The 26,902-nt window shown below is 43.0% G+C and overlaps 1 protein-coding gene across 12 annotated transcripts in view; it reads left to right on the top strand.

Annotated features, from left to right (window-relative positions):
- Positions 1-26,902, top strand: part of MYO9A (myosin IXA) — a 171,949-nt gene that overhangs the window by 6,283 nt on the left and 138,764 nt on the right. For all 12 annotated transcript variants that reach the window (XM_015639046.3, XM_015639048.3, XM_015639051.3 and 9 more), the window contains exon 2: positions 24,252-25,173. In XM_015639046.3, the coding sequence (XP_015494532.1) occupies positions 24,331-25,173 (843 nt within the window). In that variant the 5' untranslated portion in view covers positions 24,252-24,330. The remainder of the gene's footprint in view (positions 1-24,251; positions 25,174-26,902) is intronic.

Genomic DNA, 26,902 nt, shown 5'->3' with positions numbered 1-26,902 from the left:
TTCTTTTGCTTCTTTTCATCCGAAAATAAAGATCCAGCCCTGCTGCCAAGGGATGCGGCGGCCCAGGCACCTCCCTTGGGATTCGGGCCCCACGTTTGCGGAGTGTGGCGAAACGTCTGGCTGAGCAACGAGGGCACACTCTGGCTTTCCTCCTTCCCGGCCAAATGTGGCACAAATAACCTGCACAGGCAGGCGCTGGCGTTCCCCGCCAGGACAGCCGGAGCGGCCAGCGCTGCGGATAATCTTATCCGGAGGCACTGCACCCTGCCTGCTAGGTAGGCAGGCAGATAGGAGGACAATGCAGAGCAGAGGTCAGGTTTGAGGTGCCTGCAGCAGATAAGGAGGAATCTTAAGAGTTTTTCTCAGCTATGAAGAGAATGAACTTTACCAAAAGCAACGGAGGAGTCTGCAGGGAGAATTGGATGAGTCCACAAATCCTTTTGCTGCTCACTGCTTAACCTCGCTCGACTCCAGGTGTTGCCAAGTGCACCATGACTTGTCAGAGCACTTGTTTCAAAACGAGTGTTCCCTTATCCAAATGCATCTCTGATCTCACTGCAATGCACAGGGATTTGATTAAGGAATTTATTAGCATTAATAAACATTGGTAGCAGTATTTCTTCTATCTTTATGAAATAACTTGCCAAGAAGGATGACTTGGCAGCCATTGCCTGTTCCTTGCCCCACCAGTTTTGTGGCAAAAGATAGGAACTTGTGCATTGTTCCAGGCTCCAATCTCTTTGTAATTCCAGGTAGGAGCTGCTGCTTTCCAAGGTTTTGTTTCTGAGTTCAGCTGTTTTATGCTGTGTTTCTTCATTTCTGTGATTGAAATACCCCTCTAGAGCTATCACTACTCATCTGTGGTGAACAATACAATAAATATGAGGAGAAAGATATGTATATATATACATATATAAAAAGAGCACTTCCAGCAAATGGGGTAAGGAGAAAAAATGAGCACAAAGGTCCGTTTCTGAGGGATTGAGAGTTCATTTTCCTACCTAAATTCTTTGCTGAAACAAGGGAAAAAAAAAATCCCTGCTAGAGTATATTTCTGTTCTCACAAAGGGAAGATGTGAATCTCACCCAGGGTTTGCTGGGTTGGTTTTAGCAACATTAGGGGTTTTCTCCTGTTTTTTTTTCTCTGCAGCTCAGCTGCTTGAAGGCTGGTTTAATTTTTGTTTTGTTGGGGAAGATGTGAAACCTGAGGAGCAAAAGCCAAATGAGATGTTTAATGCAGTTGTTGCAGTCTTAGGAGTGACCTGGTGTGAAACGTTTTCAATTGCAGACAAAACTCATTTGAAAACTCATTCTGAAAGTAGCTCAGTCTGATATTCACGGTTCAGACTGTGTAGTGGGGACATCGTGACCTTCTGTCTCGTGTTGAGTCTATTTTTAATAAAAGTGGAATCCTTGAGAGAATATCTCAGAAAAATAATTGGAAATTAAAACCCAAAGACATAGATTTACAATGGTTTGGGTGCAGTTTTCTGTGTATTTTGAAGTTTTTCTTCCCCTGAGCACCAGCTATCTTCTGCACCGAGAAAGGTGTTAGGTTTTTTTTCTCTTTTTGTAGGGCTGGATCAACTTTCTTTTCTGTTTTGTGAGCATTAATCTACATACTTTCTTTTCAGGTATGCTCTTCAGGGGCTGCGAGTGGGCAGGTATTCAAAAAACTTGAACTATTTTCCTTAGGTGAAGGATCATTACAGGTTCAGGTGCTGCTGTTATTAGCGAGACTCCTGCCAGCTGCAGTTTAATTTTCTAAATGTTGAAATTCCAGATTGTTACACAAGTATGTGTGTTGGTGTGCATTGAGAGGCTGGAACTCAGGACTGCTGGGATAATTCTTAGCTAATGATGTTGATGGATTTGAAGAAAATGTCAGTCTGGGAAATTAATCACTAAAATCATAAAAAAATTCAACCCGTTTGGTTTCTAATGTAATGCGGCCCCATGTAATGTGGGTCTAAAAATATTGTAAAAGCTGCAAAGTCAAGTGGGAGAATTGAGCAGAAAATAGTGACTTAGGGACCTGGTGCACACCAGGAGACCTTCAGGTGCTTGTCCTGGTGGGCATTTTCCTCAGGAGCAGCACCAGCACCTCTGAAATCTGGACCTGAACTGGGTTTTGGCAGATTGTTTTGGCTTTAGGGTTTTTTTTGCTGCTGGTGTGGTAGGTTTTTTTGTTCCCTTTCTTTTTTTTTCCCTTAATACCTAAAAATACCCTTAGCTCCGGTCACCTGGTAGGAATCACCTATTGTAGAGGCAAGTAGGGAAGTAAAACCTCTGTGGTGGCATTTGCTCACCGATAAGAATATTTTTTAATGCATTTCCTTTCCTCATTCTCAACATGCCTTTTAATTCCTCAAGAAAAAAGGTGTGGGGCCTTCTGGTGCCTTAGTGGAGATCGAAATCCTCTGTTTGGTGCATGTGCTGAGATCCACAGGGGAAGTCTTGGGTGGGTGAATTTGGGGTGGACAGCTGTAAACTGTGTGTTAGTTTGAGGAAAACAAGTATTTTACTCATGTTACAAAGTACTGCTGTGGGATTCGTGTTGCAGGTGAAATTTTGGGTTACCTGCTTCACTCACTGTAACATGCTGAAAAATTATCAATACACATTTGATTTTACTTTCCCCCCCCAGCAATTCTTAAACCTTCTGTTGTCCTGAAGCTGTTGATTTTTGGGCAAGAACAATATGAGGCAGTCGCTGTGGTCTGCAGGGTGGGGCTTGGAAAGGTCTTGCTGCTGATTCCCTTCACTGGGAAGGGCTAATTATAGAGACAAACTGGGGAAGGAAGAGAACGGGGTCAATTAGAGCATCCAGCACAGTTTCCTTTAAATTAGAGGTTGGGCTGGAGAGATAAAAAAAAAACCTAAACCCCAACGTTAAAGAGGCACAGAGTGAGACTTGAAATGCTTTGGTGCACAGTGAGATCAGCAGCTACAACAGATGTCCTGCAGTTTCAATTTTAAGTAAAGAACTTGTTGAATTAGGAGTTTTATTGCCAGAATTGCCAAATTGAGCTGAAAAGACAGAGGAGATGTCACTACTGCTTTTATTCTTTAATATGCTTTTGGCTTGAAGTAGGTTGAGGTAGTGAATGAAGCAAAGAAATACCTTGCCCCTTCACTGATTAAAATGGATTTTGTGGGGAAAAGGAATTAATTTTAATTCTTTAATGCTCAGAATGTTATATTTTCATAAAAAGACTACCTGCATCTTTGTACATGTAACATGGATCAGTTTTGTAGGTGTTTTATCCCTTGTCAGAGAGGCTACTAGGGCTAAACTTTTTCTTCAAGCTGTATTATGGGTTTAAAAGTTTTTTTCCCTGGATTTACATATCAGCCAACTCACACTGAGGACACAGTATTTGAATATATGGTGCAGACGTGGTACAAGCTCTGGGCTCAGAGCTCTGCAGGTGTGGAAAGCATTAAACCCCAATACCAACTGGAATTCGTGCAAGTCAGTGAAAAACTGGAAGAGCCTTTATGGTCCAGAAAAGCTTCCCAAATGATCCTTTCAGTCCCATAACACCCTCTTGCCTCAGTTTTTAGGGCAAAGCCATGATTGGCAGACCCTCCCCATGTCTCCCGAGTGCATTTGCTTCCCCTCTGCCGGATCACCTGCCTGGCAGCGTGCAGGTACCGGGAGCTGCCGTGCACAAAGGGACATGGCAGAGCAGGGAGAAAAACCCCCTAGTTTCATCTGAGTGTTCCAATCCAGATTGGCAAGTTCCTTCTGCCGGTGGCGTGACTCATCCTGGGCTTCCTCAGTGGAGGCCACCACTGGCACGGCATCAAAGGAGCAGCCTGTGCTTCCAGGCTGGAGCTGAACCAGGATCTTCCTGGAGCAAGGGCTGTTTTTCTGGTCCTGGGATGCCTCGATGTACACAAGGTGGTGAGATGCTCCCAAATCTCGAGGGAATTGGTGATAAATTTGATGAATTCATGCTGGGGGTAAGAAGGGTTTCAGCTTTGAGCAAAGCACGTGCCTGTCCAGAGGGTGCTGCCCAGCTGGGGATGGGCTGGGAAAGGCCCTTTGAGGTCAATGACACAACCAGCAGAACAGTTTGTTCACTTCTGGTTTCTTGGGCAGAGCTGATATGCAGGGGCTTAGTATGGCAGTTAGGAAATTCTTCAGCTAGGAAGGAAATTTTTAGTTTTATTTTTCCTGAGGGCATAGGTAGAGGTGCTCTTTGCTCAGGGCTATGGTGCAGAGAGACTCCTGCCTTCCTCTCCTTCGTTCTTCTGGTAAAACTGGTAACAAAACACTTCTCCCTCTTTTTTTGGTTCAACCAGCTTAGCTCTAAATCTTTGAAAGACTAACTTTTTTGTCATTTAGAGCAAAGACTGTGAGCAGCTCCACCAAGTTTAGGATTGTGCCACCAGGACCTAGGAGAGCCTGCAGGATGTCACTGGTGGTTTGATGTGGGAACACCTTCATGAGCTATACTTTTATTTTAAAGGATTTTTTTTCCAATTGAAGGGCACTGTCAAATGTTTTGTAGGTTTCTAATATTATTTTAGAAATTATTTACAATGTTAAATAATATTTTTAGGCTTTTTCTACCTTTTTATTGTATTGTCTATGTGCCCAAATTACAGTCCCAGGTCTCTTGTGAAGTTGTGAAGACTTTTACTGTTTGAGGTGGATCCATAGGGTCTATCAAGGAGGTGTAGGCACACCTACAGCCTTGGCAGTGGGATATTCCTCATTTGTAGGTGTCATGTAGGGGAGAGAAAAGCTGCAGAGAATATGAAAGGGATGTATAAATATTTAGAGGACGTTTCTTTCAAATGTCTGGCAGGAGACTCTTGGAATATCATGAAAAGTGGTAGTTTTCCTTTTTTTTTTTTTCCCCCATTCCTGAATAGGTTGGAACTGGAGATGAGCATCCTGAGCTGGCAGAGGAGTCAACCTCTTGATAGTGATCTTGAGTTCTACATGAGCAAGAGCCTCAGAGTACAGATTAAAAACACAAAGTTAATGCAGTGAGGATATATTGGGATGCAAGAGAAGAGCAATAAAATCACGTAAAACAATGACTTCTGCTGCAATGTCCTGGCAGGTCAAAATTGTCTTTCTCAGATCAGAGGTGGAAGCTGCTCTGCCAGCTGGCATAAGTGCCTGGAAAGGGAGCTTTAACTTTTTTTTTTTTTTTTTTTTTTTTTTTTTTAGAGAGGGATTTATCCCCCTCAGTTTTTAATTTATACAGTGACATTCTAAATACCAGATTGCTCTGATTCCTCTTTTGCTTCCGTTTCACGTACGCGTTCCTGTCCTTGTGGTTATTCCATGCCTGTGACATCCGCAGCACATGGATGGGGTTATGGTTTTCATATCACCTCCTTGTTCTGTGTCTGTCTCCTGCAGTCCCTGGGGTTTTGGAGGGCTGCTACAATACTTATGTTTCAGCAGTTTTTCTCATTTTTTTCACCTGCTGTCTGCCTGTCAGTCTGTGCTTTCCCTCCTTTTTGTTGTGCAATATTTTGTCACAATTTAGGACATTTCAAAACCAAGCTCCCTACTTTTTTTGGTACAGTCATCAAATTGACATTTTTATTTCAGATTGTTTCCTGCAGAGCCCTGAGTTGATTTTTTGCCTTTGTCTGATGAGTCAGCGCAACTGTTGAGCACACGAAGCTTCGCTGATCGCTGAGTTCTGTTTTGCTGTTCGTTTTTTGAGTTAGCCCTTTAGCTGAGAGCACTTAAATGTAAAGTATTTCAACTTGTGATGCACTCGGTGGATCTCAACACTGAGTTTGGTTTATTTCTAATTAAGATTTTAGATGGTTGCCTGTAGGTGGTTGTATGTGAGAACTGCCTAGAGAAAGCCACTGCCCTGGGTACGATGTGCTGAAGGAGGTAATTCTTTGTTAGCTCTGTGATTTTTAAGAGTCTCATTTAATTTTGCATGGATTCAGGTGTCTGAACATGCTCAGTGCTGCTGCTCCTGTGTTTTATTCCCTCCTCAGCCTACTCAAGACGTTAGACCCAGCTTTAATTTTTTCTGTTTCCTATGATTCTCGGTTACCCCTCTTTTCAGGAAATCGGTGGCTTCCTGCAGGCTATTTGTAGTTGCTGCTGGCCAGCTGAAGCGAGGTGATGTCTATGCACTGAAATATGATGAAACCCTTGGAAAGATTTGTTTAGAGCTACCAGGATGAGGTTTTTTTGAGGCATTGTTGAGGTGAAAGCCCATGGCAGCAGCACTTCATTAATCTTATTTGCTGGTGTTTGAAGAATATCTGATGTTATTGTCCGTTGCTTCATACGGGAAATCTAATCTCCACTTGAATTAGCCTTTGTAATAAGGCTCCTGCTTGATAAGTGAGTAGACAAATATTGGGGCCTTGCCACCGAGGGCTTTATCCTTCCCTGAGATAAAGCGGTTGGTCTCGAACGTAGGTTATTTATGCATGGAAAATAGACTTATCAGCATTCCTGAATTGCCCCTGTTGCAGAGACCGGGTACTCCTGCCCCTAAACAAAGCTGCATTTAGATTGATGGCTTCTTCCCTAGCCCAGGAATAAAATATTTTCCTGTTTTCCTGCATGGCCGGTATTTCTGGCGCTGCCTATGGCGTGCATGCAGAAAATGCGTAAAGAATCCGGTGTCTGTGGGCAGATCCCACGTCAGGCCAGGGCTTCAGCGCCGTGGCTGAAATAAGCGCAGCCTGTTCTCTCGGCGCCTACACGATCTGGCGACCTGGCAAGAAGGAGGAGGAGGATGGCAAGGGTCAGAAGCAGACTGCTGCCCTCTCGTCCATCCTGCAGTCCTGGAGGAATGAGTGAGTTGAGCTGCCCCAAGCCTCAAAACTTCAGTGACATACAGGGTAAGTGTCAGAAGGTGGCTGGTGTTGGAAAGAGGGAGGATAAAAATGATCTTAAGTTGGGTTATTCTGAAGTGTCTTTGTTACTTTTCAGAGTGTTGGTCATTATGATGTAGATTTTTGTGCTTTCTGTGTAAAAAAAGTGGAGGGAAAATTGCTCCCAGAGATGGTCTTGCAGCTGATGGCAGGGAGCACTAGAATAGAGATGGCAGTAGAGTTAATAAATGGAGGAGGTTTCTTCTTGTCCTTTTACAAAATTCCTGTTGAAGCATTGTATTATGGGAGAATTCTTTGCAAAATAACACCAGGACACCCCTTGGAGAGATCCCCTTTATTAACCTCTTGCAAAGCCAGCCCATGACATGGCTATGTTCAAGATGAATCTGAAAAAGTTCTTTGAAGTTCTTCATCATCTTACTGGAGATGAAATACCTATTCTCACTTCCTCCTATTTCTATATAAACTTATTAACTGACCTTCTCTGCTTTATATTTCTCCTAATTCATATTTTCAATGCCCTGATGGACCTTCTGGTGGCTTTGATGGTCATCTGATGGAATCATTCTTTGTGTCGGTTTATAATGGTGCTTTCATTTGTTCTGGTTTTGGTAAAGGGAAACCTTGGAGACATAACGGGATATTGAGAGACAGGGGAGGGGGATGTAGGAGGCTGTAGTTGGACAAAATTGGTCCTAATCAGCGTTTGCAGTCAAGTGGGACGTATGAAATAGTCATCAACTTGCTTGGTTTTGGTGGAGACAATTCAAAATTCAATTTGAACACATCATAAAATATCAATATGTTAATTTTGAAAGCTTCTGTGTATCTGGGTCTTTCTTGGTTCTTCCTCCCATTTGTGCTCCTGTGAATGTTTGCCAGCAGAACTCATGGGACTAAAACTTCCTAGCATCTGGTTGGTCTTGGTCCAGTAATCATCTGCCTGGGTTGTTCACCTTCAACCTGGACTGGTGAGCAGAGCCCTCAGGCATGGAGACCATGAATGCCCTCCTTTGTAAACTCCCCTAAACCTCGATGTCCAGTGCTTTGTAGGTCTCTCAGCCTGACAGGATTTCTGGTGGTTGGTGTGATGGGCATCCACTAGACTCATTTGGACAAGTTAACCCCTTTTCTACCAGCCTGATCCAAAGTCAGAGTCACACACCATGGACATGTTCAAATAGAGTTTTGGCCAGCTATTCATGCTGTTGGCACATGAAGTAAAATACTCGCCATCCCTAGAAATGTTTTCAGTTGGCTGTTTGTCTCCATGGTAAGCCCACCTCAGTTTTGGCTTTCCTCATTCCCAAACATAGAAAGCAGTGCCCAGATGATCACGGAGAAGGAGTGTTGGAGGATGTGACCTCCTCTGCAGGAACGTGCCGTCCCTGTTAAATTTTTGGCTCAATCCAGTGCTTCTCATTTTCTTCTAAAAAACCAGCTGGTTTAACTTCCCTCGGCACACCACCCAAAAAATCTCTGAACCTGCCAGTAAAGGACAACCTGAAAGGAGATTTCATGGAGAGCTGTGGCAAGGACCTGCTGGGATGCAGTTAATTTTTTTATAAAATCAAATTAAAAACATGTTTGCCATGGCTACTTATTGGAGGAGCTGTTGTGATTTATGTTCTTGCATCTTTTGCTTCTGAGATGAGACCCAGCGTGGCTGAACGATGAGGTTCAGGGGAATATGAGCCAAACAGATGCACTTCAGAAAATGAAACTTCAATCTTGGATTTACTTAGCTCATTTCCTGGTGTCATTACCTTATCCGGATGATGAATGTGCCTAGCTGTGGGATCCTACACTGAATGCATTTTGAAATGTTTTTTTCACGCTCCCTTCTGTGGATCTCATCACGCAGCCGAGTTAATCCATTTCAGGCAGTTTCATTTCCATGCCATATGTTCTTCAAGGCGTTCTGGAGGGATAATTATGTGGTTATAATTTACTTTCCTGTGTAATGCCAAGATGTGCTCTGCTTTTCAGGTACAGGGGGAGCCACACGTGTCTCATTGAAATCTTGATGACTTTCTGAAGGTTCCGTCTCCTGTTGTCTTTTAGAGGAGTCAGGAAGGACAAACTCGAGGACAAGGAGATCCTGTACTCACTCTGGAATGTTTATTAGACTGACTTAACGCCCTATGCTGCTAGTGGGATGTTAACTTTAAAAAGCAACCATCATTTCCATAACATTAATTATTGGGGAATGTAGGAATGTAAATATTGTGATGAATTTGCGGGATTGAGGATCTCTCCTGCTCAAATCCCCCTAGCTAAGTACTTAATGTAAATTATAAAACTGAACTGCGTACTCAGAGAAAGCCCAGTCTCTTTTGGGATTTTTTTCCTCTAACAAATTATGAAGAACAAACTCAGCTGCAATTGCAAATGGCTGCCAAGGCTTCACTGATTTACCCAAATTACTGGAACAATGCACTGAAGCTGCAAATTCAAAGCATCTGGATGGTACTAAAAAAGCAGAAACCTTCATTAAACAAATCTGTGTTACCGCTGTCTTTGAGCAAAGTTTGTTTCAATTGATTTGTGTTAGATGTGAACAGGTTGTCCTTGGACTACAGATGTGACCGAAGTTTGGAGGGAAAAACACTCAGTTGGATTATTTGGTAATTGAGGCTAGGAAATCTCTTCCTTGCACACACTTCCATAGGGTTTGGGGTTTTTTTTAACTAAAGTTTGATTTTTTTAATGATGAATGAAGACAGAATGAATGCAAACCAGAATGCCATATTTTTTAACTTGACAAAACAGTGCGGCGAGAACACTTATTTTTACTGCTTTTGTAGAAATTATGTACTTTAATATAAATGATGAATTCATGGTTGTAGTAGGGAAGAATGTTTTGAAAATATGTCTGCTGATATTTGGCTTTATAAAAGAGATTGAACAATTAAAAAGGGATGGTGTGTAATGGAAGGGGTCCATGCTCATGATTGGGTTGGAATGAGATGATCTCAAAGGTCCCTTCCAACCCAAACAATTCTGGGATTTTTTAATCACTTGGGAGCAGCTTTATTCCATCAAATCTGTTGCTGTATTTTATGCTATTGAGACTGAAAGCTCTACCCAGTTGATTTGAGGACTGTGGCTGGATTCTAAGTGATACAGGGATAAAGGTGATAAGCGAGACTTGCAAGGAGGGATGCCAATGGTTAGATGATAAATAAGCGAATCCCTTCAGTGGTAGCAGTTTGGAAGATGGAGATGCAGCATGTACTTTCCTCATGGCAACATGGGAGCCTGGGGTGACTTTTGATGGGGGGAATCCCAAACCAGCAGGTTATAGAATGTGAGGACAAGGAGCTTGGTCATCTTTCACTTAAAATAAATAAAATTTTAAAAAAATGCCCAAATCTGTATTTCAGAGAAACATGCTTTAAAAAGGATAACAACCAAAAGCCCTCATTCATTAAAAAAATTACCCTTCAAGCCTGATCATCCTGTAAAGGTCATGGCTAAGGATATTTAAGTCAAATTTCTGATGAGTTTTACCTCAGGCTTCATTGGAAAGGCTCAAGGAAAGTGGAAAATCCTTGAGGCTCAGGTGTAAAGTCAGCAAGGACAAGCAGGAGTAGAACGAATGGGTTCCCCTGTGTCTGTCAGACCCCAAACAGTGACAGCACAAACACATTTATGTACTTACATATCTGGGAAACTTTGGTTTGCTTTCTGCCTGCAGCCAGGGTACAGACAAGGATAACAATCCTAGGCTGTTTTTCTGCAGGAAGGGACTTTTAAGTGAGGATGAAAGATAGCATAGGGTAGAATACAAGTTTTCTGTCCTGAACAGTCAGTTAAATTCTGGTTTCTGTTCTGTGGTCTGTGATTCCTGTGCTCATTATATAGGTGGGCTTGGTATACTGGGGACAGAATTTTATAGGGTGATACATGAGCATTGGCCTATTGTGAACAGAAAGAACATTGGTTATCATTTTGTCTCAAACATAAACATAAACACTGAAAATATCAGTGATGGTAAAGAAATCAGTTCTGTTTTGGTCCTGTCTGAAAGATAACCTGGCAAACCAAGACAACTCCTCCAAACCTTTCTGCTGAGATCCCTGTGTCATCAATTCCTTTCTGGGGCACTTTGAATTTTTCCTTGGTGTATTTTGGTAAATTTACAGGGGTGACCCACCTGCACATTCTTCCCGCTGTGCTCATGCCGGCAGCTAATCCCAGGAGCTTCTGGGCACGTCGGACCCAGGCTGTGTCTCCCTGTGCCTGATGAGAGCTGAGAGGTGGCATCTGCTGCAGACACTCCGATGGCTGCGGGGTGAAGGCAGAGGGGATGGATTGTTGGATGTCATGGCCCCAGGCACCTGCCTGTTGTGGCAGCCTGCTGTCCTAATGTTTCTAATTCTGCCAGTGAAATGGAGTGGAAGTAATTCCAAAACCCAATAGGTTGAATATTCTTGTTTGGTTTTTTTTATTATTTTATTGCTGAATGTCCATTTTGCCTCCCCACCCCTCCCTGTTCCATAATGACCTTGCTTTGCCTCCAGCGAGAAAATTGAATGTTGACTTGTCTTTTTAAATACTCGTTATTGGATTTGCCCGACCTCTTTTTCTGCTGTGGAGAGTTGTGCTGGCTTCATGCCAGTGGAATAATTTGTCATAATCTGAAAGCGTTCGGTTAAAAGGATTTACTGAACCCCTCCCCAAACTTCTGCTTTACATAAAATGATTCCTGGGGAATTTAGAAGTGTGTTGGTAGTTGGGGAGATGAATGTTTTGAAATAAATCCTTTGAGTATGAAAAAGATAAGACACATGCACAGGAAATATTTCACCTGGATTATTTGCAATTTAGTGAATAAGAATTAAGGATTTAATAGCTTGAGAAAAGTAAATGGTGTAATACCTTTAGGCAGGATTTTGGAAGGTGCTTGTGAACTTCAGGGAGAGGTTTGTGATATAACATTGTATTTTAGTGTGGCAGAAAGTATGGGTTCTCTTTTGTGATCAATGTTGGATTCTCCTAAATGTGTTGGAGAAATCCATGTATTTTCTAAGTGAAGATGTGCTTGTGAAAAACCACTGAGATCTGGATATCTGGAGGGCCTGTCATTCCCATCTCAGTTGTCCTTCATGGAAATAAAAGGTGGAAATGAAGCCGCTTGTGTCACCTGAGCCTGTTCCACCAGGATCAGCGTCGTGTTTCAGTTTCTCCAGATAATGCATGGCTGACCTTGGCTGTGTCCTGTCCCCTCCCAAAGGTGGGGATGCCAGGTTTAGGAATTGTTTCAAGTTTGTGGAAGCTATTTGGTTGCTCATAATAATTTTTAAAGAGCTTCAAGAAACAAAAGGATTATGTTTATATCCAGTTCCTCACTGTGAGTTTGCTCATTGCAGAATTGTCTTTTTCTTTACTGATGGCACAGAAAATCCAAAATATACTTAATATTTTTTATTAAGGAAGAGGCTTAAAACCCAAACGTGCTGCAGTTTTTGCAGGGTTGTTTATATCTCACCTCCTGTGTCGTATGTAATCGATGGCTTTCTGTGCTAAGACAGGGAGCTCTGTGTGTTTTGTGGGAAGGAGGAGCCTCTGCTTTTGCTTGAACATGGAAGAGAAAAATTGGGATAGACAGGTTGGCACGTGGTGGAAAGTAAAAGGTGAGAAGGCCCCATGACTTTCTCTGGGAATAACCCAGCAACCGAAGCTTATACTCCTTCAGTAATTATGGAATCACCTCAGACATGTTCAAAGCCAAGGTGTCCCGTGGGAGACTTTAGATTTAGAACAGGTTTTGTAGGAAATGAGCACAGGAGTTGGGAAGGAGATGTTTCCACATTGCACTGGGCACCCTGTTTCAGGATAAGGGCGATTATCCGCTGCCTGCAATTAGGGCAAATCCGTCACCGGAGCCGCTTTGGGAGCGGCCTGTGGAAAATGCAGGAACAGATGTCAGAGAAGCAGTCTGGCAGACCTGGCTTAGAGGAGCTTCTCTTTCTCCCTGTGATGGTTTCCTTGGGATGGGGAATTATCTTGGAGATGTTTAATACTGGGCTGCTGCAATCTGTCATCTAATTTCTTCAGCCATCTGAGGATGCCTGACCTCTCTCTCTGCTCTATGCTCTGGGGACGTTTGTTTTCTCTTTGTTTCAATCTTCCCTTTTTGAGGATGGACCAGATCAGAATTTATTTTTCATAGCAGTGCTCTATCCTAATGAGAAATCATGCCTGCCAGTGGAAAAAAATTGGAAAGGTCACCCCCAACATGACACTCTGGATGGAAGAATAGTCCTAAAGACAAGGGAGGACACATGAAAGTACAGATAAAAAGCAAATCCATCGTGCTGGTTTGAATATGCTCAGGTTTAACTTGTACTCACTGGAGCATTGAAATGATTCTGCTGCCAGTCCAGTGAATATTTCAATTTTTGCTGCTTAATCTCTCAGGAAACCAGATCTTCAGCTTCCAGATGAGATGGGTTTTTTTCCCAGAGAATATAATGAGATACAGGCTGTTATCTCAATTGACTTAATTGCTACCTTATTGGATATATACAGTGATTTATAAAATAATTTTATTTTCCAGAATGTGCTTTCGAATTTTGTTTTCTCTACAGCCACATTTGTCTGCTCCCCAAGTTTGTGTCGAGCTGTAGCTTGGTTGGGAGAGGTGGAAGCTCTTACTCAAGTGCAGGATGTCATCCTGATCCCTGCTGTGATATTGTTCCAGCTTTTGCCCCAAACAAGGAAGATTCAAATTAGATGCACTGTCTGTGCATGTCCTTGTTTCTCAGTGTCATCTTAGTCCTTGTTTGTAGGTTCTATCTGTCCTTCTTTGTGTTGGGTGGTTGTAGGGATGTACCTGTTTATGAGGTTTGGAAATCAGGGATGCTTTCCTCCTAATCCTATCAGTGATGTACAATTAGCACAAAGTGTGGGAGCCCACAGAAACAGCTTTAAATAACCCAGAGGCACCATAAAATAAATGTTTATTACAGCAAAATTCTGGGTTAGAGCATCTGATGTAGATCCTTGATAATTTAGTGCTTATTTAATTAAAAAAAGGTGAATGATGACATTCCTAATGGATTTATTGGTTCCCTGATGCTGGTCATCAAGCGTCTCTGAATTTCTACTGCCTCCAGTCAGTGTATCTGATCCATCAGGAATGTGATCCATCTGATCCATCAGTGAGGACCTTAAGGAGGAGCTGAATTTTGCTTGTCCAGTGCTTCACATTCTGATCAGCTGGGACCCCACCTGCAGAGCTGCCTCCAACAGCAGCAGGACGTGGAGCTGCTGGAGCCAGTCCAGAGGGGTCACGGAGCTGCTCCAGGGCTGGAGCCCCTCTGGAGCCAGGCTGGGAGAGCTGGGGGTGCTCACCTGGAGAGGAGAAGGCTCCAGGGAGAGCTCAGAGCCGCTGCCAGGGCCTGAAGGGGCTCCAGGAGAGCTGGAGAGGAACTTGGGACAAGGGAAATACTTCAATTAAGGATTAGCTCCTGCTTTTTTTGGGTTTGTTCTTTTTGCTTCTCTGTCTGATATCAATGTTTTCAAAGAACTACAAAGCCTGTTTTTCAGGTAGCTGCCAAGAACTATTTTTAGTGGAGCTGTCAGCTCTAATTCAAGGGATTTTTTACTACTTCTCGCATTGTGAGGCAGCTTTTGTTTTTGGTTTCTAGTCCTGATGCTTTCAGAACACTCTTCCTCAAGTTTAAAAGCCACACTTGTGTTGTGGCATTTGCCTGACAGTTTAATTTTCAGATAGAATATATTGGTTTGCGGTTCATTTAAATCCAGCATCCTATTCCTGCTCTTGCTTGTAAATTATCATCATCTGTGGGCTGAATATTTTTTAAAAATATGACCTTTAGAGGAAAAAGACAATTTTTTTTCCTCTGAACTAGTTGCTGAAAGTCTTGTTTAAAGTATGACTCATCCTGTTTGGTGTTTTTTTTGTTTGGGGTGGGGTTTTTTTGTTGTTGTTTTTTGGGGTTTTTTGGGGGGGGTTTTTTGGTTGATTTTTTTTTTCCTTTGTAAGGTAAGTAAGCCAGATCTGGCAGTACAGTTTTAATATTCTTTTCCCTTTGATCTTCGACAGCACAGTTCTTAGTGCTCTAAGACTTGTGCTGCATAGACTGTGCAGAGAATCTGTAGGTTACTATGAGCCTTAAATCAGTCTCTGGATAATAGAATCTTGCTCCTGCATGGACCACAATGCTTTCATGTTGGTGCTACAGGATTTTCAGTGTTCTGCATTGAAAAGAAACACTAATTTTGGAGGATTTTGAGCTGCTTGGTTTAAAGGAGTAGAAGGTACCTGTACAGTCTGGCTACAGAGATCAACTCCCTAAAATATATTAATTATTTATAAGTTATTTCTGTTTTCCTGATAAAATCTTTAGATGATTAAATATCACTAAGCTGCTTGAGACACTGAACGTGGAGAGGGGACAGATAACAAATGGCATCACCTCTTACTTAATATGAAACTAAATCCAGCCAGGAGCAGTCTCTTGATTTCCTGATGACACTGCAGCTCCTGCTGCTGAGGGCTGACCTTCATTGAATGCAGAGAAGATGATTCTCTGTGGGGAAATGATTTCATCGCCCGTGGAAAACGGGAAGGAGGTGCAAGGACGAGAGGCAGCTGAAGGGTGAAGTTAGTTGAGGGTTTAAGTTCCTGTCTTTAAGGAGGGTTTAAAAGAATGAGGATGGGCTGGAGTGGAAGCTTCAGTTATTTTTTTGGGAAAATTCTGACTTGTAGCAGAAGAGACCAGCAGCCACAGGGGCACATGGCACTGTAAGATTATGGACTCCCAAAAATTACTTTATTCCTATTCAGATGCTTGATAAAAGCTGGATTGTAGAGTTGCTTAAGAAGTAGGAGACCGAGCTGAAAAATCAGAAAAGTCAGCCTTTTAAACTCTTGCTCATTAACAGGAATGGTCTACCTAAAATGGGAAAAAAAGGGATTTGTCTGCTGCCCAGCCAGAGTTAATTTGTATGGTTCATTTTGATCTTGAACAGTAAATGTCCTATCAGGAGGAAAGTTAGAATCGTCTTGGCAGAAGAGAAAGCTCATGGGTTTGTGTTGGTGGGTCACAGGTAATAATTCTTGGGAAATGCAATAAAATTGTGTAGGGAACACTGGAAAGTTTTATTTGAAATGGACTGTTTGCCAAAAAGAGTGTTTTGTGAGCAGGCTTTAAAACCATCCCTTCCTTGCTGTCGGTCATGGTCCGTAATCCTCCATAAAATGAGGAAAGGGAGAAAGAACATCAGTAACCACATTATTACATCTTCTCCTGGTGCTATTGCACTGAAATTTGACTTTGCTCCTAAGCTGAATTATCTTCTTCATAATAAAATCAAAGCTCCTCACACTACAGGAAAAACATCTGAAATTATTAATTATTATTTGACCTAGTATTCAGAAATAACATAGTGACATTCAGTTATGTAAGTTGTCCCTAATTTTATATTTTTAAGGAAATACAGCACAGGTATCATCACTTCCATAGTGATTTAATGTTTATTTTCCTGTGTCCATGGACTCCACAATGAGCAAGGCTGAGAGGTGTTGGTCTTCGTCTTGGCTTGTGCTGGAAGTGAGTTGAGTTCCCCAGGGACAGAAAATGCTGAGGAAAGATCCATGTTGAGGATCTAAGGGAGGACATGATTCTTTAACCCAACAAAATCCTTTGTCATGGGTCTATATACTGGTAAATATATCAGTGTATTGACATGTGTAGTTGATATGGATCTATCTATATATGTAATATATATGGCAATATTCAAAATACTCTGCCACTTCATCAAAAAGGTGAGAAATAATTTCTTGGTGATAACATAAAAATAAATTTTCCTTTAATGAGCTGCCCTTTATTTCTGTTATCTTCAAAAACTTCCAAATGCAGCGATTCACTGGCATTTAGGTACCAGCACAATGTATTTGTGCAATTCTTGGTGCTTCTGTAAATCTTTCTGCCTTTTTCTCAGCTGTTATCTCAAGTGTGGTGCTTCTTGGAGCTGGAAGTGGTCCTGGAGTGCCTCCACATCCTTCAGTGAGCTTCCTTTACATCACAGCAGTCCTCAGGCTGCCCCTACTTCCTGCAGGTCTGCATTAGGAAGAGAAGGAATCCTTGATGTCCCCAGGTTTTGTTCTCTGAAGCTCTTGAGCTCCTCTAGCATAGAAGCATCTTGTCCTTATCGCTGGTGTAATTCCTGAGTTCTCAGAAGGTATTTTCTGCAGCTATTTTGGGGCTGGAAGATGCTCCTGGGTGTGAATTCCTTTAGTCCTTGGCAACATTGCTTACACTTCATATCCTTCATTTTTAACAGCTTCAAAACTGTTTTTATTGTAAGTGCTGCTGGTTTTCAGGCTCTACATGTGAAATTTTAGTTGCAAACCAAAATATAAATAGCTGGGCAGAAGACTGTAGAGCTAAAAGGGAATCCTGAGTCCATTTACAGTTTCTGCAGCTGTCTCTGTGCTTGCTGGCTCTGCTCTGTGCCTGCATCGCTGTGGGATTTGACAGTGATGTGTGTGTTTGGGATATCAGCTCCAGATTTGTTTCCAGTTGGATTTCCAGAGGCTGGACTGCTCCATGTCCACCTGTGAGGGGCAAATCCAACCAGTCAGGTTGGAAAAATCTGATATTTTGGCTGTTCATGTGAACAGAATTGCTGTGTTGGTGCGGGATGCTGTGTCCGAAGATGATGCTGGAGCCTGGAGTTAATCCAGGAAAACCTGAAGGGGCTGTAAATGTAATTCTATCAGTTTTATAAAAGATTTTTCTTGGTGTTTGTAACAGGGTTGTTTCACCTCTGGCCAGTGACGACTTCATTAGTCATTAGAAGCAGCAAAGCAATATGTAGTAAGGATTTGTTTCTCTGCAGGACTCAAAACACTCCGGATACACCAGGCTCTTCCTTAGTCTCTGCCTTTTTGTTAATCCTTGCCATTTTCTGACAGCTCTCATTAGTCATATAGGGAATATGGGAGCAGCAAATTAACTTAAACAGGTGCTACCATTGCTACCATTGCAGCCTGAGAGAGGATCCAGCAACTCCTTTTGTTTCTTTAAATTTTATTTTTTATATTACTAATTTGTTGGTTTCTGGCAAAAAAAAACAAAAAAAAAAAAGGCCAAGGGGATCCCATTCTCTTTGTAAGGGCATGTGTTGGGAGAACAGAAGTGCTTCCAGAAGTCAAGATTCAGTGACTCAAATCTGAGAGGATTGAGAAATCAAGACAGAGGAACAATCTGGGATAGGATTTTCTTTGCACCATTTATTTGGGTTTCCCAGCATCACGCAGAGATGCTGTGATGGAAGTGAAGATGGAAGTCACTTCTCCTGTGCAGCTGCCTCAGTCAAGACCTCACCAAGCCTTCTTGTAGCTCCTTTATTTAATTTTCATTTCTTTGGCACCACAGATGATGGATCTGTGCCTTTGGTAGCATCTCCAGCTGGTGAGGCAGGATTCATTCAGTTCATTCACTGCCTTGTCCAGGTTAATTCCTTGGATGCTGATTCATTTCTGCACAGAAAGTGCTTTGACCTCAAGGGAAAGAATAAGTGATCCTTATTGTTATTCACATCCTAATTCAGTTCCTGTTTCATCAGAAATGTATGTAACATTTTAGAAGCAACTAGTTTCACAACAGCTTTTCTTGTACTTTTTTTAGTTGTTTTTTTGGATTTGGGTTTTTGGAGGGTTTTTTTGTTGTTTTTTTTTTTCTTCCCATTTTCATTTTGTCTCAGCTGAAAGGTCTGGTAGCAGTTGAGAAATTTCCACAGGAGATGCATCAGCAAGGATGTGTTAGATAGCAACATCCTCACCCACTTCCAGTTCTAGAAGAAGAGGAACCACTGAGTGATTGTCATGCCATAGGAAACTACCAAAACCTAAAGACAAGGTGATTCAAGGCTCTGGAAGGGATTATTGTCCACTGAGGTGCTTTATGTATCCATGCACTTCTTAATGTCAATGTCTGATTAAAGTATGGGGGATCCAAGCCCATCTCTGAAACAGAGGAGGAAACACCTCTGGTGCCCAGCAAGGAGCTCCCAGGTGCCAAACTGAAACTCAAATGTCATCCCCAACTATAGAAGTGAACAGACAAGGAGGCAACAGAGTTGCTTTAAGTGCTGAGTAAAACTGAAAGACACAGGGAAAACCAGTGTGATATGACTTGTCTCAAATTTTTCAGGCCATGGAAGAGGCTGATGAGCTCAGGAACAACTTAGAGAACACTTGCAAACAATTTTAGTTCCAGTGTGGGCAACTGTAGGTCTTTGGGAATGATTTACATAGGGTGTGCTGTGTCACTGCTTCTTTTGTGTACTGGGAATCCCCCTTGGCGGCTGAGGAGGCATCTCTGGCTGTACAGGTATCTTCACTTCCAGAGATACTACCTTCTGCTTGAGGCAGGATGGTTGACACTCCTTTTATTATGGCTCTTGATAGCAACAGCCAAACCCCAGTTTACAAATCTCACTTGGACTGGGGACATTGAGGAAGTTTAACTCAAAACTTGGGTTTGCAGGAAGTGAAAGGACACCAACTTTTTTAGGTTCACTCACATTTGCCTTGAACTCTGAGCAAGACAAAGTGGGTTTAGCAAAGGAGAAGAATTTCTTCTTTCAAAGAAATTGGGACCAAATGGAAAATTTTAAGGGGAGAGGAAAGAATCTCCCTAAACAGTTAGATGTGTTATTGGGATGTTGCTGCCATTCATCACCTATGTGTCTTCACTGCTGGTGCGTGTGGAGTTTTGTTTCGGCTCAGTGCAGCAGGGTCCTGTGTTGCTGCAGAGCTTCTGGGAATGTGTCTTCACTTCTGCTTTCATTTTCTGTTCTAATTGAAGTTGTCTCACTCCTTTGGCATCTTGCTTAGGTTCCTCAGTCCAAGTAAACTGCTCTGAAATCCAGCCAAATGACCTTTCTTTTATACGTGGACAATCCTGGAGTGCTAATGGGTATTTTTTTCTCATATCCAAGCTTATTATCCTTTAAGAAGTAAATTTGAATTGTGATTACAAATCAAATTGAGGACATCCCTGCTCATTGCAGGAGGGTTGGAGTAGATGACCTTTAAAGGTCTCTTCCAAAAGAAACCATTCTGAGATCTCTGTAATGCTTCCAAATCTCACTTCTCCTGTGATAGAATTTCCATTCTTTTGGATGAAAATAATTTTAGAGAAATTTTGCACCTTGCTCCTTCCCCACACCAGATACCCGGGTGCATAAATCTGTGTTTTGGGTACCACCTCCTCCTGTACTTGCACACGAAGTTCTTTGAGAGGTGCCCACATAAGCGATTAAGTGGCAATAATTATATTTCTCTCCCATCAGCAAACAGTGGGAAGGGAAAAACACAGCAGGGAAAAGGAAGATGACAAAAGGAGAGGGTTATATGTTATGCAGATTCTGAAAGGATCATGTGAAATGGTGCAATGTGACATGTGAAATGGTGCAATGACAACCGAGAAGTTGAGCTTCCACCTGGGTATTCCTCCTGTGTGTTGCTGGCACGGATGTGTTAGTCTGGTGTCAGTTTTGGTGTCACCAAGGTCTTATTTTGGGTACCAGCAGCACAGGGCTGAAGGCTGCTGCAGGAGAAACATCCAGAGAGCTCTTGTGCCCATAGATTCAGATTAAGCAGTGAAGTATGTTTGGACTGGCGGTTTCTTTATCAGATTTTATAAGTTTGTCTGTACCAGGAATTACTGCCCTGCACAGTGTGTGTTGGGAGGTGCTGGTAGATGGATAAATCCAGGCTGTCCTGAGAATGGAACCCTGAGGATTTGGAATGGGGAGAAAGCTTCCCTGTTTCTGTAGTCCTTTGCCAGCTTAGGGAATGTTATAATAAACTCAGTGAACTTTGCTTCCAGAATTGCCCCTTTAGCAGCCTCAATGCTGACACTGATCCCTGTTTTTTCCAAATCATTCGGTATTTGGCAAACTCTGCACATGATTTCAGGCTTTAGCTGTCACAGATTATTTATGCCGGCTTCGGATGCTTCCAGTGGACAGTTTGTTTTGGATTTTTGCCACGTGCTGCTAATGCTGTCCCTGAAAATGAACATATTGAGGCTGGTCTTTCTGAATGTGTATTAAAATGTGATCATGTAGCAAAAGATCACATAGAATGTGAAAATCAACCAGTATTTACATGTTTAGAGTCTGTACAAAGCCCAATTGGCAATCAAAGTTTTAGTCCTTTTCTGTCAACTTGCTAATAATCAGATGATTAGTGTCAGTTTTATCAGGACACTCTGAGCCTTGCCCTTGGAAATAGTAATTGATTTTGTTATGTAGGAGAGCCCAAGTAATATAATTAATTTGTAACCATGTTTGGAGGTTGTGCTTTTTTATGTTGGAAATAAAATTATGTTAGTGTAGTAAAATTGAGTAAATTCAGCAATCAGAATTAATTTGAGAAGAATCTTCATTTAAACATGGAAAAGGATATAGAAAATATTAGGCTGAAAGTATATGGTCAGAGGGCTGGAGCAGGCTGGGAGAGCTGGGGTTGCTCACCTGGAGAAGAGAAGGCTCCAGGGAGAGCTCAGAGCCCCTGCCAGGGCCTGAAGGGGCTCCAGGAGTGCTGGAGAGGGACTTTGGAATGACAGGACAAGGGGGAAATGGCTTCCCAGTGCCAGAGGGCAGGGATGGATGGGATGTTGGGAAGGAATTCCTGGCTGGGAGGGTGGTGAGGCCCTGGCACAGGGTGCCCAGAGCAGCTGTGGCTGCCCCTGGATCCCTGGAAGTGTCCAAGGCCAGGCTGGACAGGGCTTGGAGCAGCCTGGGACAGTGGAAGGGGTCCCTGCCCATGGCAGGGGTGGAATGAGATGAGCTCTAAAACTTTTTCCAACTCAACACCATTCCATGATTCTGTATTGACTTCAAATGCCAGAAGTGTTTCCTTTCATAGGCATGCAGAGTCCATGAATTTTTGGCCAGAGTGTTCCCAGGAGTTTGTAATAGGCAAAATGTATAAATGACTGAAGTGTAGCATCATTTTTACATGTTCACCTGTAAATTTAAGCATGTAGTGACTTGAAAGGCCTTTAATTAAAATATTGCCTAGAGCAAGTATTAATGGGTGGCAAAGTACAAACTTTGTGTCATTCTTTTCATGTTCCCATTTAATTTTTTATGTGTAAATGTAAAAATAGTAATTTTTCAAGTCATGTAATAGCTAATACAACAGCCTGCTGGAATGGTTGTCGTTAAGAGAACCTTTCTCCCTGATACATGCTAATTACCTTAGGATGCATATTTCATTGCATTATTTTCTCCAAAATGCTTCAGAAAAGCCAGCTGCATGCACAAGGTGTGTTGGATGCTGAGCCAGGGCCAGGCTCAAGTGCAGCAGGGCATGGGAGACCACAACCAATTAACTTCATTAACACTGCTTTGACCTCCCTCAACACTCCAAGCCATGTCTGGGGTTGTTACCAGTAAAACCCTGTGGCACCCCTGGGATTTATAAGGCTCGGATTAACACCCCTTTGCTTTCTGATCTGGAAGCTTCTGGTCTTTGAGTGGTTTTGTGGGGAGGACTTGGCTCTTCTACGTCCCCAGAGTTGCTGAGGCTTTTAGCATCTCCATGGGGTTCACGCTTGGCTCGCATCCCTGCTGGATTCATGTTTGGATGCAGAAGGCACAGGTGTTTGTTGTTACACCAATTCCATGCAGAATAAACATCTCTAGAGATGGGTGGGTGGGGTGGAACGGCCTGATGCTTTATAGCGTATTTATTGAGTGTGCAGGAGGGAGGAGGCAAGGTCAGTTTGCTCAAGGTAACCAACTTAAAGTCCTGTGTGCACTTTTCACGTGAGTCAGCAGTCTTGGATATGCTCTGATAACATCAATAAAAACAGCCATCCCTCTTGGCCTGAGCTTTGAAGTAAAATCTGGATGAGGAATTATCAAGCTTAAGTGTAGTGGGGGATTTGTTCCCCCTTCTTGATGAAAAGCTGATGCTGGAGTTGCAGAGCTACACAAAGCAAGCCCAGCCCAGCACTTCCCTGACATCATCCCTGTTGCATCTGTGCCTGTAGTAAAGCCATAGGAAAGCAGCTGGAACACTTCCCGGTGTATAATGTATGTCCTGCTACCAAGCAATGCGCCATGAATCCCTGCCAGATGTGTTTCACTGGGACATATTAATTTCTGTGCTTTGAAGTGCGCGTGGCTGGGGATAATATACTTAATGAAATATTGGAGCGAGAAACAATACAGCATAAAATAGTGCTGTTCGTTTGAGGGCCTCAGAAATGAAACAGTTCTCCCAGTCCCAGCCTTGGAGTGGATGTAGAAGATGAGGGTGGCTGTACTTGGACTGAAGTTTCTGGACCTGGAAACTTGTGGGAGACTGCAGGAACAGGGTGATCACTGAAATGCTTTCCCTGAGTATTCTTCCCAGCATCAAATATCTGAAGTTCCCTAAACTGTTGTGGGTTTTGACTTCATGTTTTTTGACCTTTTTTGAGCATTTTGTTGATGCCATAAGGGAACTGCCATAGTTATGAGGTCTTGCTCCAGTGGGGCAGTGCTCAAGGAAAAGCTTAACATTACAAATAATGTTAAGATGTGCATCATGTAAACTTTAATCTGTATAAAGTGTCACTGCCACCTGATTGCCCAAATCCTGGTTCTGAGGGCCCTGTTTTTCTCCCTAGTTCTCTTTTTTCTTTCTATCTGAATAACTCTTAACATCTTCCAGGGCAGTTTGGAGTTTGTTAGAACTGGTGGAGACCTGGGGCCGTGTAACTCTGGATTTACTTTTATTTGGAGCTGCTGGTGGTGTATTATCTTCTTGTAGTGGTGAAGTTTGAGAAATCGGCCACACATTTGTTGTTTCAGTGCCAGAGATACAGTTTTGTTTGGTTATAAGCAGTACAAGAGAAATAAAAAGTGCAATGTACAAATGAGTTGGTTGCAATAATTCATATCCAGTGTAAGATATGGACATCTCTGAAAACGGGTGACTTGGTAGGGGAAAAAGTGCTGCTGATTAAATCAACATGGCTTCAAAATCCCCCAGACAGGATGGAAAGTTTATCTCCACTGACCCAGGACCGTGGAAAAATGTATCTGTGGCAAGGGCCAGGTGTGCAGGGGAAGGTGATGGCCTTTTTGTTTTAGCAGCTAAAATTTGTGGGTGCTGAGTACCACACAGAGATTGATTCAGGAGGTTGCCTGGTGTGTTGCTCAGAAAATTTTCACTGAAAATTAGAGGATCTTTCTGATACCTCAGACTGGGGGCAAAATTAGCAAAAGCTTGAGGTGCTGGGGGAGTTACATCTGAGTAGTGTTGGGTGTGTTGTGTTTGGGTGTTGAATACCTTTATCTGCTGCAGCTTTGGGGTATTTGTAGGATAGCACCTAACCTGGTTTGATTTTGGGTTTTTTCAGCCTTGCTAACGTGATGACCTGACAAGATACAGCGCAGTCCTGACTATGCAGCACAGGGACTGATGGGAAAGGATCCAATATGAGTGTAAATGATGTTGGAGGCAGACGACGCTTTGAGGATAGCGAGTACACGCTGCACATCTACCCCGGGAGCATCGCAGAGGGGACAATCTACTGCCCCATCACCGCCAGGAAAACGTCCACGGCCGCCGAGGTGATCGACTCGCTCATCAACAAACTGCAGCTCGAGAAAACAAAATGTTACGTGTTGGCCGAGGTGAAGGAGTTCGGAGGGGAGGAATGGATCCTCAACCCCACGGACTGCCCAGTGCAGCGCATGATGCTGTGGCCGCGCATGGCGTTGGAGAACCGCATCAGTGGCGAGGATTATCGCTTCCTGCTGCGGGAGAAGAACCTGGATGGCTCTATCCACTATGGGAGCCTCCAGTCCTGGCTGCGGGTAACCGAGGAGCGGCGCAGGATGGTGGAGCGCGGCTTCCTGCCCCAGCCCCAGCAGAAGGACTACGATGACTTGTGCGGTCTGCCGGACCTGAACGAGAAAACGCTCCTGGAAAATCTCAGAAATCGCTTCAAGCAGGAGAAAATCTACACCTACGTTGGCAGTATCCTCATTGTTATTAATCCCTTCAAGTTCCTACCTATTTATAACCCCAAGTATGTAAAGATGTACGATAACCATCAGCTGGGAAAGCTGGAGCCCCACATTTACGCTGTGGCAGATGTGGCTTACCATGCTATGCTCCAGAGGAAGAAGAACCAGTGCATCGTGATTTCAGGAGAGAGCGGCTCGGGAAAGACACAGAGCACCAACTTTCTGATTCATCACCTCACTGCCCTCAGCCAGAAGGGATTTGCCAGTGGAGTAGAACAGATTATTCTTGGAGCTGGCCCAGTGCTTGAGGTAAGATGGAAATGATAGTAGTGTGGAAATGTTTTAACAGTGAAAAAAACTCCAAACCTGAGTAGTTGGGGTTTTATTGTGACACTTGCTCTCAAGTTATCTGCTAAATACTGATAATAAAGTGACAACAGCGTTAGCAATGAGAGAAGGTTGTGTTTCCACCTATAGAATCCTACTTGCTTCCAAAAAAAGAGGAGAAAAATAAAAATTCAGCAGATGGCTTGCTGCCAGATTTGTTAATGCTTTGTTTTCACTCAACTGTTTCTTAATGCTGGTTTATCTCGGTGGTTTCTCAGTGGGAAAATGGAAATGAGAATTATCAGTAGCCGTTTTCTAGTATATTGAAACGAAAATTCATTGCACATGATGTATTGATAATATTGTATTTATGGAGTTTCTGTGCACTCAGCTTCTTTGAGCTGGGGAAGAAATCAAAGGTAACTCTCGTGGTCAAAACTGTGTTTTCTAACCGTGAGTGCTTGATTTTGCCACTTATTGTTTCTTTTATGGGGACTCTTCCTGTATATTAGAAGTTAAATATACTGGGCCGTTGACTTTTCAGGTATGTCCTTGGAAACCATGATTCATGGAAGTGGTTTGGTGTCTGCATCTTCTCCCTCTCCCCTCAGACCAAGCTCCCATAGTCTGCAATTAATAGTGGTTACTGTGGTGACCCACACTGGTGACCACATTAATTTCAGAAAACTGGTATGGAGACTATTGCATTCCACCCCCAGTCCTGTTATTCCACCTGCAATCCTGTTATTTATTTGAAACACTTCCATGCTCTTTAGTTTCTGATACGTTGGTTAATGTGTCATGTTGGACCAAGGTCGTTTTGTGGTTCTCTTTAGCGGTGTCAGAAGGAGCATCTCTGTCCAGGTTAGATTTCCAGAGGTGGAGAAGAGAGATCTCCATGGAAAGGTGGGGAATTGGTTTTTTCTTAGATTCTACTTTTCTCAGGAATTGGTTGTCTGCTTGCGTGGCTCTTGGATGGTGGCCACTCACTTCTCCTGGGGATCCTTCACAGAATGATTTGGGTTTGAAGGAATCATCCCATTCCACCTCCTGTCATGGGCAGCAACACCTTCTTCTACCCCAGGTTGCTCCAAGCCCCATCCAACCTGGCCTTGGACACTTCCATGAACAGGGCTTGGAGCTTCTCTGGGCAGCCTGTGCCAGGGCCTCCCCACCATCACAGGAAAGAATTTCTTCCTAATTTTTAATCTTCTTTTCCTTTCAAAAGCACCTTTGTAGTTCCTCTCCTTGGCTCCCTTTCCAGTAGATGAGGTTGCTCAAAGCCCCAGTGTCTGGCGGGTTGTATGTGTTGGGATGAGGTGGAGGGCAGGGATGCACTCCAGTCTTTTGTTTTCCTTTCGCAAGATCTGCAGCTGTTTTTGAGGGGAAAAAAATCCTGAATCCTATCTGTTATATTTTTTTTTGCTGTTGGAACAGAAGTTTGCATTCCTTCGCTCCGGCAGCTGGACGGCTGCTGTTGTGCTTTGTCTGCTTCCAGGTCTCTTGGAAAAAGTGGGAGTAACCCAGAATTTCTTCTGCTCTGCTAGCACCAGTACCAAATAGTCACAAATCAGGCAGCCTGAAAGATAAAGTGGCTATATTTCTGCTTTTTCTTCTCATCCTAGAATTTCCTAAGAAAGGGATCTTTAGAGCAGAGCTTTGGGTTTTATTACTCTGCAAACTGTTTGCAGATTTGACCTTTTGAGTTGTG

This window comes from Parus major, chromosome 10, assembly GCF_001522545.3.
Source record: "Parus major isolate Abel chromosome 10, Parus_major1.1, whole genome shotgun sequence".
Taxonomy (NCBI): domain Eukaryota; kingdom Metazoa; phylum Chordata; class Aves; order Passeriformes; family Paridae; genus Parus; species Parus major.
The sequence above is the reverse complement of the archived record's forward strand: the minus strand, read 5'-3'. Positions and strand labels throughout refer to the sequence as shown.